The 15037-nt window shown below is 38.4% G+C and overlaps 1 protein-coding gene across 2 annotated transcripts in view; it reads right to left on the reverse strand.

The window, feature by feature from the left end:
• Nucleotides 1–349: 349 nt before the first annotated feature.
• SEC24B (SEC24 homolog B, COPII coat complex component) overlaps nt 350–15037 on the reverse strand; it is a 33494-nt gene continuing 18806 nt past the window's right edge. For both annotated transcript variants that reach the window (XM_033160216.1, XM_033160215.1), the window contains 17 exons: nt 14674–14776; nt 14124–14250; nt 13520–13629; nt 13155–13267; nt 12479–12597; nt 12013–12068; nt 10964–11170; nt 10519–10642; nt 8888–9046; nt 7125–7298; nt 6835–6945; nt 5749–5924; nt 4937–5074; nt 4433–4537; nt 4005–4097; nt 2977–3080; nt 350–1524 (listed from right to left, as the gene is read on the reverse strand). In XM_033160216.1, the coding sequence (XP_033016107.1) occupies nt 1410–1524; nt 2977–3080; nt 4005–4097; nt 4433–4537; nt 4937–5074; nt 5749–5924; nt 6835–6945; nt 7125–7298; nt 8888–9046; nt 10519–10642; nt 10964–11170; nt 12013–12068; nt 12479–12597; nt 13155–13267; nt 13520–13629; nt 14124–14250; nt 14674–14776 (2134 nt within the window). In that variant the 3' untranslated portion in view covers nt 350–1409. The remainder of the gene's footprint in view (nt 1525–2976; nt 3081–4004; nt 4098–4432; nt 4538–4936; nt 5075–5748; nt 5925–6834; nt 6946–7124; nt 7299–8887; nt 9047–10518; nt 10643–10963; nt 11171–12012; nt 12069–12478; nt 12598–13154; nt 13268–13519; nt 13630–14123; nt 14251–14673; nt 14777–15037) is intronic.

Genomic DNA, 15037 nt, shown 5'->3' on the forward strand with positions numbered 1-15037 from the left:
AAAATGTAGCCACAAGTATTTATCCATAAAATAAAAAGGTGCAAAGATAAAATAACAACACAAATTTTGTTGCATACACAACTTGTGCACAGATGAAAAGTATACTGCGACACAGGTATGTATTAATGAGTGCATTAGTGTATTTGTCATCTTTTAAAAAAAGAAATGCATTGCTTTGAAAAATTATAATGTGACATTACTATTACATGAAAAATTAAAGAAAACCAAATTTGTGATGCAGCAGCCCAAACAGACATCTCTCTCCATATGTGCATAAGAGCTGAAGTAAAAAATACACCAAGATAAATGTGTGTCTGTACTTGGATTATGTGTTGAAGAAACGCCCAGCTTAAAGTGAAATATAAATTTTCTTTAATGTCTCATGGTGGCAAGAGAAAATAAAGGATCCAGAACCACAATTGTTGCAGAGTACATAAAGTAAACCAGTTAAAAGACACTATCAAATGCCAGACAGTGTCACAAGCCAGCTATATCCTTTACACAATCCAAATTCAGCCATATTTCCACTTACCCTTTCCCCAGAATTCTATACAATAAAGTAGTAAACATTCTCTCTTTAATACAGCAAGCGAAATTCAATATTAGTGTCTAAAATTTAGTAATCATGTAGATATAAAAACACATGATCAAGCAAAATACTTTTAATTAGCTGATCATAAATAAATCCACATAAAAGGATTAAATGGATTACAAAGTTGCATTTTTTCTATGTGGATTCAGATTTAATATGCATTAGTCATCTTTATTCTTTAACTGAGATAGTGATTTGTCATCAAATCACAAACACTGCAGCACGCTAACCAATTCATAGTCTGTAGTTACATTTTTACAACTTCTTTACAAATGTTAATACTTCTGTACACTATATATATTTCATTTCTACAGTTCATGTATGCTGTATTGAAATTCTACAGTCTTCACAGAGAAAATGGTGAAGTCTTCAAATACGAATTTTCTCTTACAAATTCATATAAACAGCATGGAGCACTGCACTTTGGCATCTCTGCTGGAGATAATCTGGCTACCATAGTAAATATGAAGGGGGGGGGGAAGCTCTCCAATTTTAGATTTCATTAAGAAATACTATTCCACATCGCTATGTAAGTTCACCAGCTTGAAACAGAAGCACCATATCGTTGCACTATTGAAAACGCATACAAACCAACTTAAAAACATAGTACTAAAACTGCATCATAGCCATCATTTTTATACTGAAGCAAAACCATAAAATTCCTTTGGAAATGTGTACTCTGTCCTCTTAGCTGAAAAGCTTTAGATATGGATGCTGAAGAACCCATGTCTGTTTATCATTTCCAGTGTACTTCTTTCACAGCTGACATTTGCATAAGTCCAGAAATTTTTTTATTATTATTTCAGTTTCTTCCTTCTCACTTACAAATTTGTTGTTGAATGTGAAGCAAAAATTCATAGTAAGAGAATGCTGCCTCTGTTTTGTCTTCCACTAAATGTTGAAGAAAATCTGCCTTTGTAGGGCTTTCATCTCTGAAACAGAAAAAACAACAACCCACCTTGTATTTGTTTCTTCCAACATTTGTACATGACTTATGGCCCTTTAATTCACAATTCTAAGTGCTCACGTGGAGCATAGGGAGCCGATAACAGCAACCACTACCCAGTCTGGTGCAAAGCTGAATTCCTGGAAGGAATCAGCACAGCCAATACAATATTCCAAGTGTCATCCAGTCAGCTCTCAGTAGTAGAAGTCAGAAGAGCCAATTCTTTCAGTATTAGATTATGAGTCAGTAATATTGTAGTTACATACCAATCTGGCACTTAATCCCAGCCGAATACAGAAGGGACAGCAGGCCAATCATTCTATATGCCCTATATTAGGGGTGAGACTAGACAGGGATAAGAGCACAAAGATGCCCCCATTTCCATAAGCAAACTTCCCTACACCTAACACTGCACCTCATGTTTCTTCCTGTAGCTATTGGAATTACAGAACTATCATCACCTCTATTTTTTGCTAAACACGTGCTGTTCTTGTTAACTCTGAGAAACATGCCTAAATAGGTACCAAGTGTCAAGCCCAGATTAAAAGGCAGCCTTGCCCACTCCACTCTCATCTGATGATTTTAGGCCAGGAATGAGGAATCTGTGGCCCTTCAGATATTGTTGAACTACCACTCTGGAGCAGAGTCCCTAAGGCGGTTGGATGGCACCTTGTATGCCTCCTTCTGGCTACTCCTGCTGCCAAGCTGGTGCTAAACATATTGCTCTGCCTTTCCTTGGGCCACATCAGTGAGGCTGAGGGGGTGTGTGTGTTTTGTCATCTGGGCAGTTCAGGACCTCCATACATACAGCCCAGGCTTGTGCCCCAGATAGGTTTCTTTGGTGATGCTAATGCAGCAAAAACAATGTGGGAAGCAGCAGTTACAAGTTACTGGTCTATGTAGCTATAGGAGGCACTGTGATTCTCCAGCAGTTTGACTTCACTCCCGGAAGCGCACTCCATTCTCTCTTGAGATAGATGGATGCCAACAACTACAGCCATCCCTGGCCATTGGCCATGTGGGCTGGGACAGATGGCCCAGCCATGGAGCTAGAATCCGACAACTTCTGAACGGTTTTTACAAACTCTTTCTAGAAAAACCTCGCGATTTCCCCACTCCTGGCCCCGGCCGACACTAAGTATCAGTTCTCCATCCTTCTCTAAATCAAATTTATGACATTATTATGCACTGATTAGTATCTGTGAGTACTTGGCAAGATTCATGTTTTTCTCCAATCAACGGAATATTAGATTGCTATGTGCATTTAGGCACACACACACACTGGACCAGTAGAATCCAGTGGAGATAGGTATTATTTTATAACAAGATATAATTAGCACAACATGTCTATTAAGAAGAAACAAAGAGCTGTTGTGTATTAAAATATTATTGCAGTCAGCCAAGGATCAATCTGCTAATAAAGTAAGTGGATACTTACTTTATTACTTGAAGTACTGGGCTTAGAGATTTACTTTCCTTAAGCCAGGATATGAAGGACCTGGTTCGCTCTGAAGAAAGGGTATCTAATTCAGGAAGCTGTGTCTAGAAGAATTAAAATATTATTTATTATATTTAATTCAATGGCACGATTATGTTAAAGTTCAATTAAACACCAATGATGTGTTGCATAATTCAGAAATTAAAAAAAAACATAAGAACAATTGAATTCTTTATTTATTCCATTATCTATTTTTATTCTGTATGTTTATTTATATCCTGCCTCTCTCAAGGCAGACTAAAATGCTAATAATACAAAATGAAACTAGATAACTGTTTTGTGAGAAGGACTGGGAGCAGGGAATAAAGTGTATTGCTTATACCTCATGTTTATAAACACTGAATTTGTATAAGGAGATACACAGAAGCCACTTTAAGGAACAACAGAAATGTTTAAATGCCTTTCCTTCAAGCAATGATGTGCTTAAGAAATAATCTGTTGCTACAAAAAAGCTCCTTAAACAAACAAAAAATAAAAATGTTATGGCATGATCCACTGCTTACTGTGTAGGACAAAGTTACATAGGTGCAAGATATGCTCTAAACTGGGGAGTCCCCCAAAGGGCAGAGGAAGGAACAGTCATTGGACTGGCATACCTTGACCACCCCATATCAAACCACAGCAAGACTCATGCCTTGAATCAGGGCTGGCCCAATACATTATGGTGCCTGAGGCAAGCCAGAAAATGATGCCCCCTGGGAATCCAGCTTAAGGTTATCAATTCCAAAACAAGACTATAGGGGCAGAAGCGAAACTTTTCTAAGCCCCACAGCTGGTCTATCACAAGAAAGGGGTGCTCAACACCTTGTGGATCAAATGAACAGACTGCATTGCAGAAAAGGAAATCTAATCTCAATTTCAACATTAACGTAAGAATGTGTAGCTCCCTTTTGGGTATTATTATTTTTGTATAAATATTACAAATAAAATTATTTATAAATGATTATTTTTTGAAAATTAACCCTCACCAGTTTCTGAGGAACAGCTGAATAATTAGGGCATCCGAGGACATCTTTTATGAAGTTACTAGCACAATTTCTTCCAATCCAAAGGTACAATATCTAAAAGTACAATGTTATTAAAGTAAACACATCTGGTTAATGAACCAAGATTCTCTCAAGAATGAAATTGCTTTTTAAACAATGCACACTGCGACAATTTACATAATGAGGATGTGCTTGCAGATAAACATGGCAGTTTTCTTATTAGAAACTAAGTTTATAGCCCCTTTAAAAAATGATAATGCAACATTTTATAAAACAATCTAAAATTACTGTGCAACGAAGGGTGGGATACAAATTAAGTAAGATAGTGACTAAATCATATACTGGGTGCAATCAAAAAGATACAAGGTTACATATAAGTAACAGAATAGAGCCCTATCTGTGCAACTTACTGAGCCACTGTCCATAAGGAAAGCACCTTCCCTTGTCAACTTCTCTGCAGACAGCCGCTGAAGAGGGGGCTGAGGTACAACTCTATCGTTGACATGTATAGCACCCTACAAGGAGGTGAAAATAAAATTTACATCAAAATGGATATAAAATTCAGTAGCACTACAACAATAATTCAACAGTTAGGAGCTGGGCACATGCACTCACAACATAAATCACAACGCAACACAATAAATGAGGAAACTGAAGTTGAAGTTATAGTTCATGTAACGGCTTTAAAGTTAGAATCCAGCATTTAAACTGAGTTGGAAAATGGATCAGTAAAATGGTGCAGCTCTCTGTCAAGATATTTATATGAATAACCCCAGTAAGAAAACTAACTGCTATACTGTGAATCAAATTTTCCTAGTTATTGTCAATAGAGGTGTCTAATCAGAACATTCCCAGAACCTATAAAACAGCAGACAGGTTATCTCTGTCCAGAAGCAATAAAAATTGTAACATACCTCATCAGTAAGCCTGTCTATCCTATATAGATTAGGATAGATCATCTTCATCAAGCCAACCAGAGGCTGACTTTTTATTTGGCACATAGCATATACACGATCATCCAAGCGTGTACTTGTACCAGTTCTAAATGCTTTCTATAAAACAAAAAAATAAAGTTATCATTTAACAACAAACTTCATTATTTTATTTATCAGATGAATATTGTAGCTAAGTTTGGGGCGGGGGACAGGTCTGGGGAATGGCTAGTAGACTTTTTGATTCCACCACTCCTTGAATGGCAGCTACCACCTCAATCATACCAAAAATATGAAAGGACCCTAAGTTTCAAAAGAGGTTTGTCTGGGGCATGGTGCCTTCTGTTTTAGAAACACACAGCCAGCCTTCCTCTGGGTGTATGGAACTAGTTGTGCAGTCACTAGGTGACTAGATTTTAAAGAAACCAAACAAAACTAGAGCTAACAGCAACTTTTCAAAAACAGTTAATTCCATCCCTTTCTTACAAATGCCTCTTATGACAAAACAAGTGTTACAGACTATCTATAAGTACTCAGCTTTAAAAACAGACATAGTTCAGATGTGCAACTTTCTCCATAATTACATCTTTACAAGTTCTTTTAAGCAACCTGGCATCTAGGCTCTTTACACTATACAGTGCCCCCCACAAATTTAAGCCGCACATTAAAAATAAGAAGGTAGAAGGTAGACTTTTAAACTATGCATTTTCATATAATTCACCAATGTTTCTGTAACTAAATCAAAGTTTCAAAATTGCCTGACGTCAGTAACAATTGCTATTCATATGAAGTACCTGCTTGAAGAGAGCCAAAACATACAGAGGAAACAGCCTGAGGGAATTTGGAGCAATTAAAGCAGATTGCTGGAGATTTGATGCAGTTGACATATATGCAGACAGTGAATCTACCACTGCATTCACTAAGGCATCTCTTGCATCTGACAGACTTGAAGAAACTGATCGATCAACAGCTATGGAAGCGAAGCAGCAGTAAATAATTATGAAAGGAACCGTATTAAAAAAGGGAAACAAACAGCATACCACTCCAGACATTAATACTGGCCAGTACGTTCTCATTTCTCTAAACAACCTTGAAAGTACTTAACATCCCAGCAAATCAAGAGTACTACTTTGACAAAACCTTCAGTTTGCACAAAATTTTACAAGACAGGATAAAAAGGGCTCTCGTTTCTGTTACCTGTGTGGATAATGAACTTTGAAACTGGGAAACGAGAACACCTGATAATTCTGAGGTTTCCCATCCGATAACTTGGTTTTAGATTTTATTGGTTTGTATAAATCATTTAATAAAATAACAGTTTAGCAACTTCTGCTCTTACTAGAGCTATTTGCTACACAGAAGAGGGCATCCTTTTTCATCTTAAGGGCTGCATTCTTTCATGGACATTTCAAGGGTTGTGTGTCAGTGGAGCCAGACCCACATACACATTCTGACCACACAAATCCATCACTTTACTCCCCATTGCATTAATATGCTTTTTGGGAGGAAGGAGAAGTATCATAGCATGGGGAAACAAAAGTTAATCCTTTGCTCTTCATGCATCAAGTCCCCAAATCATCCCTGTACTGCTTAGGAGTTTTTTTGTGGGGAGGGGGGCATTGGGAATCACAGAGCAAAGGGTTAATCCCCAAGTGCCACATGAGAGGAGAGATCTGAAGGAAGGGGAACTGCAGGCCAGATCTAAAGATCTCGCAGCCTGCCGGTTCCCCACGCCTACCTTGCAAGCATCCACACTGCATTTCTATCTTTCCAACTGTACTAAACACACAATTTTTTGCTTTCTACTAATTACAGGTAATAGAGGGGCAAAATGACTTTGGAGGAATGGAAAATCCTCTGAATGCTAATTCTCAACTCACCCATATTAGCTAAGAGGCATATAACTGCTTGTACATCTGCTCCAGCATAAACATCTGTCAGTGAAGTCACCACAGGCAAACAAAGCGTATGCACTCTGATTCTCCGTTCACCTGCATTAGAACAGAACAGAACAATACTTAAGCTTTTTATCCAAATCTATTGCTAAAACCACTTTCATATGTCGTCCCCCCCCCTTTTTTGGCCAAAACCACCGATCATCTTATTTTGTTCTTTGTGGGTTGTTGTTTCTTACATTTATGTTGAGAAGAGACATCATAGGTGAAGTTACCTTTGCTGGAAGTATACAAAAGTGCAGTCTGAAAACAAACTAAAGATGTGTCTGAGAGGCTTTCCTCAATGGACATCTGTACTGCAAATCCAGCATCAGGATTGACGTTGGCAAGTGACAGCAAATCAGTAGATCGCACAAAGAAGTTACCATGGAAGGTGTGAATTGAAAGACCTAAAAAAAATGGTAATGTTTAAGTTAAAATGGCAAGGTTTTATTTTTTTTTTTAAAAAAAGCATAGTTAACAGTTCAACCCTAAGCATAATTAATCAGAAGTCCTGTCATGCTTAATTGGGCTTATTCCCTAAGTGTGCATGTTTAGGATTACAGCCCAAGTTTTTTAAAAATTAGACCTATGGCTATTTGTACACTAGTGACAGGAAACACCAAGTCTGGCACCCTGAGCAAGGCCTCCTCTGGGCCTCCAAATCCCTCCCTGCTGGATCTTCCCAAATCAATTTTGCCAGAGGAAAGGGCAGGAATGGGCAGGAACAAGCCTCTAGCTACCTAATACCACCTCAGTCAAGAACTGACGGGGGAAAGGCTGAGAGAGGCGGCCACTGCAGCAACCACTGCCACCTTTGTTTCCTCAGAATCCCTCTGGGACCATATACTGGGGACAAGGGCCTAGGCTACAGTACAATTTATATGCTAGAACAGGGTTGGAAACCTCAGGCCCAGGGGCAAAATGCAGCCCCTCCAGGTCTCTCTACCTTCATACTCTACACCCAGGGTGGCCAACTCCCAAGAGACTGTGATCTACTTACACAGTTAAAAACTGGCAGTGATCAACCCCCTTTGGGGGGGTTCAGGTCAAAGTTGTTGAGCTTTTGGGGGAGGAGGAAAACCCCGTTTTTTAGGCATTCGGGTCAAAGTTGTTGTTGAGCTTTTTTTTAGGGAGAAGGAAATTAATGGTTTTTTTGGGGTGCAGGGCAAATTAATGAGCTTTTTTCGGGGAGCCAAAGTTGTTGAGCTTCTTTGGGGGAGCCAGTGATCTACCACAGGGGTCCAGTGATCTACTGGTAGATCACGATCTACCTGTTGGACGTGCCTGCTCTACACTTCGTAGGCAACGCTCCCTCCCCAAACTACACCCATTGAAGGCCTTGCTTTGCACTCTCAAGTGTTTTTGCTTGGCTGGAACATGTTCCTGAACTGTCATCATGCCTCTTGCTTTCCTGGAAGGTGACATGTGTTCATGTGTAGAAGCCTCTTACTTTTCAATGGTTGGAATGTAAGCAACTATGCCAACGTTAGAGTCAGATATGTTGCTCTGCACACTTTTTATCTGGCCTAGTCAACACCAACATGGAGACATGTGGGGCCAACATTCTCTTGTCCCCACAAGAGAATGCAGCCCTTGCGCATGACTTCCCCCCATTAGATACTTATCATATTCTATTTCCTGTAATTTTGTAGTGGAGAAATTTTATTCATGGATTCATGAAGGACACACAGTCCTCAAAGTACAGAGAACATTTCTCCTTTTTGTTTTCTACGTTGTTGCTACTCCAGTGCTAGAATCACCCTCCCAAAAAGGACTCCTCTGATGACATGCCATGCATCATTTTCTACAAGTGTGTGTACCATTTTTGCCCTAGCCACACTTTTTGAATGACATACATTCATGTTTGGTTGGAGTTGCTGAAAGAAGGACGATAGCTCTTTTGGTAGAAGGGAAGGAGAAACCATTGTCTCAAACAAATCCTACCATTTTCACCAATATTGGGTGCATTTAATAATAAACCAGAACCACACCATACCTTTCGTACATCTTATTCTCATGACTGCTTCAAATCCAATTTTCCGTGTGAGGTACCTTTTAAGGTCTTTTTGCAATTTGTCTGCTTGCATAGGGTTGTGGGTATGATGGAAAGATGGGTAATAATAGATGCATCCAGCAGAATATTTGGACATGCAAGCTTTTGGCAAGGATGAAAAAAAGAGATCGTTATTATTCATTCACTAACAGATGCAATGCAGAGAACAGACCCTGAGCTGATGAAGCTGTTTAAACAATGGCAAGATAAGCATCTAGTGTTTCACTTAGCAATCTTGCAGTTATACTCTGAAATAACTGTAGTTGCCTGACAGTCTTCAAAGGCATACTTCAAAGTGAATAATACCAGTCTAGTCTAAAAATTACCAGAGGGTAACTGCTATTACACCAAGTATATATATATATATATATATATATATATATATATATATATATATATGAGTTTTTTAAATCTAATTTGAATTTATAGAGCTTCTGGAAAGCCAGTAAAAACAGATAATGAAAGAAATTAGTGTATTTTCTTAGAAGATTGCCAGGCCAGCCAAATAATATATAAAAAGAATGGCATCTGCCAGCTGAGGTGGTAGATGAGCCTCTTAATCTTAGGGCTATGGGATTGAGCCCCACGTTGGGTGAAAGATTCCTGCATTGCAGGGGGTTGGACTAGATGATCCTCATGGTCCCTTCAACTCTATGATTCTATGTTTCATGATTCTAAGCTTTTCAGAAATTACCTTCACCTTCAAGCAATTTTCCATTTTTAAAAGCAAGTTACATATGATACATAGTGTCTTTAGAAACAATGCCAGGTTATACTTGTATAGTGCCCTAAGTTTAGACTAAGGCAGAGATCCTAAAAATGCTTATTTTTTACTGAATTATAGAAGTGTCACTGAAATAAATAATTTACTACTGCAGCACAGAATATTAAGGAAGCAACAAGACAAGTGGGGCAAGAAAGTACAAGTGAGCAGAGCTCTTTCCTAAGGAGTCAGTATGTTTGCTAAATACATGTTTTAAAAAACAAGTCAACTATGCACTGGTTCACATTGCTGGTTGCCCCCATACAATCACTCCAGAAGTATGCAGAGCCACTAACAGCCTCAGAGCCTCCCAGTGTTTGCACAGTAGTAGAGTTGCATTAATCAGCTCTGCTGGGGTACGAGTGTGTGTTGTGCATGTGGCCCATGCAATTTGCATGACTGCAGTGGCCCTGCTACCATTTTCTGCACATTTTCTGAAGAATGATATCAGCTCCCATATAGGGGCATCAACTGGTACAACCTTTACACAAGGCTGACAGGATATGAGCTTGTTGGCAATCCTGTATGCTCCAAATAGATAGTTTCATGAACCAACCAACAAGAGTACATAATTTCATGATGGAAATATCTCCGTTTTACAGTTCAGTCAGTCAGTCAGTCATTCGGTTAGTTAGTACCTTGACATATTCCAAATTGTGACATGAAATATTAAAAACCTTTAAAAATTTCCATCTAAGCAAATAGTATTTTTGAGCTTTAGAATTTTCCTTGGCAATTTTAACTGAACATAAAAATTGTTCTCTCAACACATGCTAATTATGAAGTAGCTCTGCAAGTTAAAAGCTCTTACCAAGAGAAGCCAAATCAGAATATTGTGAGCTTAAAAGGAACAAATCCACAGCTGTTTGCTGTCCTGAACAATCCAGTGCCAACTTTTTATAAAAATCTGTTGCTGGACCAAGATGCTGAACAACCTAGGATACAAAGAAAAAAATAAGGTTGGGAGTGCAATGCAAACAAGTACATTTTTTTTTAATGCAAATAAAATTCAAACTGCTTGTAATACGTAACATTTGGAAGGCCACAGATTCCCCAGCCAACCTTGTCAAGTACCTGTTGCCCAAACTATACCATGACAAATCAGGTACTCTTATTTTTATAACCCATTCTATAATCCAAAGATTTTCAGGGTGGCACACAACATGAAAATACATTATAAAAACAATTCCCCTCCCCCAAAAACCAACCACCACAGAAGCTTGTTAGATCCATAATAACTACAGAGTCCAAAGTACCTTTGTGTTTGATCTTTGATTGGGATCTTCCCTGGACTGCAAACGTCCTGTGCCCAACGATGGTAACTGTGTCTGAAACACCGATATGCGCCCGCCCGTTGGAGACATCAATTTAAAGGCAGCTTGAAGGGCTGGGCCTAATGCACTGTGCGTTTCTCTTGTGTTAGTGAACATATTTGGTAGTGCATTTAGCAAGTCTTTAATTAGCTGTAAAAAAATTGTTAAAGTGTTAGAAAATATTTTGCTTTTATTTTTAAGGAGTGGCAAGAATGCTGAAGTGCCACCACTAGCCAGTGAAAAATCTTATTTGGCCACCTCTCTATGGATTCCAGGATTCCCAGCAGGCATTTTGTGCATACCCTGAAGCTTAGAGATCTTTGAAATATTAAGTTGTGTATAAATTCATTTCAATAAATCTTTGAAACCACTGGGATTAAACACCTGGTCGTTCTAAAAACGAAAGGCAAGATTCTCAGGAAGCTGAAATGATTCTTTACCCAGTCACATTCTTTCGCGTAAATGGAGCCTATAAACAACACTACCCTTTTATCTAAAACCTCCTTGGTATCATGGACATAAAGGCTATTCAGTTCTTCCCCACTGGCTGTCCTCTTTCTCTGCTGTCCACATAGCAGTCACGTCTCTCTTTTTTTTTTTTTTGAAAAGGACTGCCGCTATGCAATTTTCATTGGTCACCACCAGCTTCCATCTCAGTATGACATATCTAGATTGCTTTCCTCTCACGCTGGCCTCTGTTGTTGTCCTACATGGAACCTTGATTTTAAAGTCCAGCTCAAAGGACAGTAGAGACCTTGGCTTGTCTGCTCAGCCTTTCCTTGTTCTTCTGAATCACAATGTGTCATAGGAGGCAAAACAAAAGCAGAAGAAGAAATTCTAAGGTGGGAGAAGGACTGGAAATGCTGTAGGCCTGCTGTGATTTAAGAATCAGATTTAACATCCCCGTTCTAAAGTTTAATAAAGGACAGAGCAGTCAGAAAGAATTATCTTCACTTTTAAGATTTCATCCTTCTATGAATTATTCGTCTTACCTCCTTACTTTCATGCAGATTAACAAGTAAGCTATCAGGTGTTGGCAGGAAAATATCTATAAGAAAACATATATTGGTATTATAGTTTTATGTTATGTACTTAAAAGATACAGCATAGCTAGGGTGCAAAGAGCTGCAGCAATATAAGTTAAAAACACTTCTGTACATGCACAAGGACTTAGCCAATCTTCCTTTCTAGTTGTAGCCCTTCATGTTGTTACTAATGGTCCCTGACAGTGTGTCAAATACACACCAACCTGCCCTCATTTTGTCTTGCAGGAATGAATTCTAGGCAGATATTATTGGCCAATACTATTATACTTAACATAGCACTATTATATTCCCTTTTCCACATCATTATTTTTTAATTTTTTGTTACTTTCAATAAAATGCCTGTTAAATATGGTCTCCTCTCCTTGAATCACTCTATCTCATACTCATTTTCTGAGACAATTAACCTTCTTACCATCAATTTCTGACACAATTAGCATCTGAGGCTGTGATAATCCTTCTTGCAAATTGTAGAAGTGAACAGTGCTGTCAAACGTTATGAAGCCTATTCTTGTTCTTGAATCTCCAGGCAACCTTAAGATTAAAAAGAAAAATGACCCTGATGCATTGGTTTAGCACAGATATATATTGCTGTGCCTTTAACTTGTTCTAATGTTAGAAAAAAATTGTTCAAGAGACAGCCTTCAATGCTTGAAGACAACATATGCCCCAAATACATACAGCCCAGTGCAGCTCTGTATTTAACCCACAGGGCTTAGTAACAACTTTCTCAAATATGTATAGTTTATTATTGAAATGAATGGGGGGGAGGAGATGACTGGATACAAGATGTTCATGCTCCCATGGTTTGGCTCTGCTTAATCATGGGACTATTACACTACAAGATAAGAAGAGCCTGCTGGATCAGGCCAATGGCTCAGCTAGTCCAGCATCCTGTTTTCACATTGGCCAGACAGATGCCTGTGAGAAAGCAGCAAGCAGTATTTGAGCACCAGAACACACACCCCTCCTGTGGTTTATGAAGCACTGTTGTCATGTAATCAAAGCAGCACCACATTGGCAATTATTTTAATGGCTGCTGTATCCCAACCATAAACATACTCAACAAAAAAACCCAAAAAGGCTCTTACTTGTCTAAGTTTTCAAGTAGAGACTGGCACACAATTGACAAGTATCCAGCTTCTATTGCATTGTGGGATACATCCAACACAAACAAATACACTGCGGGCTGAGGAGGACGAAGCTGTAAATTAAAATTGAAGTTTAGACTTTAAGCTTACCCACAAAATCCTTTATATTCTATTTGTAATCATGAATAGTTTTGATATCGCATGTTCCTATGAGCCCCACTTTTTACATCTGCATAGACCCTTTGAAAAGAGGATAAGGGGGCTGAACTGAAAACAGCAGAAGTGAATTTTAAATTCAAAACCCTCCATTCCCGAAGTTTTACGAATATTTATTTTAACCAATATTTTGTTCCAGATATACTTACCATGTAGTCTGAGGAAGCAATGAATTCCACTGTAGAGTTTTGAACTTCTGGCCGTTTGTGCGGCTCTCCATAGGACCGTGTCACAGGATTATACATAAATTCTTCAGGAACTAAATGATTATAAAATTAATATATTAAAAATACTAAACTTGGTAACACCATTCAAATAAACTCTAAGGCAGCAGGCCCCACTTGCCAAGGAACAATAGGGATTTTCCACACCACTTGCCAGTCTGCAAAGGGAAAATGTCCATCTGCAGGCATAGTCTGAACCCAGGCCCACACCACCAAATGAAGAACATTAAAGGGTTTTGTTGTCAGTACCCATCAACTGACTGGCACTCACAGAAAGCTAATCTGAAGTATATGGTCTGACATAACAATGATGTCAGGTTATTGACAGGTGGCCCACAGGAGTTGGTTGAGATAAGGATTCAGCCCATCGCCTGAAAAAATATCCTACCCCTGCCCTAAGGGGACTGTGTCACCCTATGTTTTGAGAGCTGCTTGCCATGCAAGGGCCGGGGGTGGTTTGCTTTCACAAAGGAAGTGCTGTAGATCATCATTCATTCCTTTAGATTGTGGCATTTTTATTAATATTCACCATCATTAACTCTGTAGCACAGGTTACATTTCCATCTCCTTTGGTCAATAAAAGAAACAAAAGGGTTGATGTATGTTCTGCATGATCTACATCTCACAATGGTGTTCGATGTTATCACGGGCAATTGCTGAGGAATAAAGAACATTTTAAAAATGTCAGTTTGAAGAAGTGTTTCATAATATTTTTCTACCCCTAAACAACAAATTCAGGTTTTCTATTTTATTAAATTTTGATAATTAAAATTAAGGCTAGAAGAATTCCATTATTAATGACCAGGGTATAGGCTACAATTAAATTCACTTATTTCTAAGTGAGCTTTGCTGAAATCTGTGCCAATTGCACATAAGTAAATTTTGTTAAAAGTGGTATACATGGAAAACGGTAATTATCTATTGTAAATATTCTCTCTCAATTCCAGTGTTGTGTTTGGGTTTCAAGACAACTGATTCATAATTATTTACTTCAACTACAGCTTTAAAATATGAAAGATGTTTTTTAATATATTCAAGTTTGGCTAAATAAAAATTCTGGGAATAAAAAGTCATTTTACCGTCAGATCTCTGAAGGGATGTAGAAGCAATCCCAAAGGAAGTTTTGCTTTGTTTAGCAAAGCCTGAGTTTGTGGAATATTTGTCAAAGTGCATCGAAATGAGCTAAAAGTGAAATCGCAAATGTTAGTTTCAAAATTATGACTCATTTGTGCTATCAAAGAGGCCCATATTCACCAAAATTCCACACCCACACCTCTACATGAAAATATCCAGGTAGTAAAAGCAAAATTCAAAGTTTGATGACAAATAGATTCACTGACACATCCTCAATGGGGCAAGCAGTGCAACGAGCCACACCCTTGCCAAAAGAAACACTTGTATAAACTCAGCGTGAAAAATTCTTGAGCCAATCATAACTTTCCA

This window comes from Lacerta agilis, chromosome 9 (assembly GCF_009819535.1).
Source record: "Lacerta agilis isolate rLacAgi1 chromosome 9, rLacAgi1.pri, whole genome shotgun sequence".
In the NCBI taxonomy this organism is placed as follows: domain Eukaryota; kingdom Metazoa; phylum Chordata; class Lepidosauria; order Squamata; family Lacertidae; genus Lacerta; species Lacerta agilis.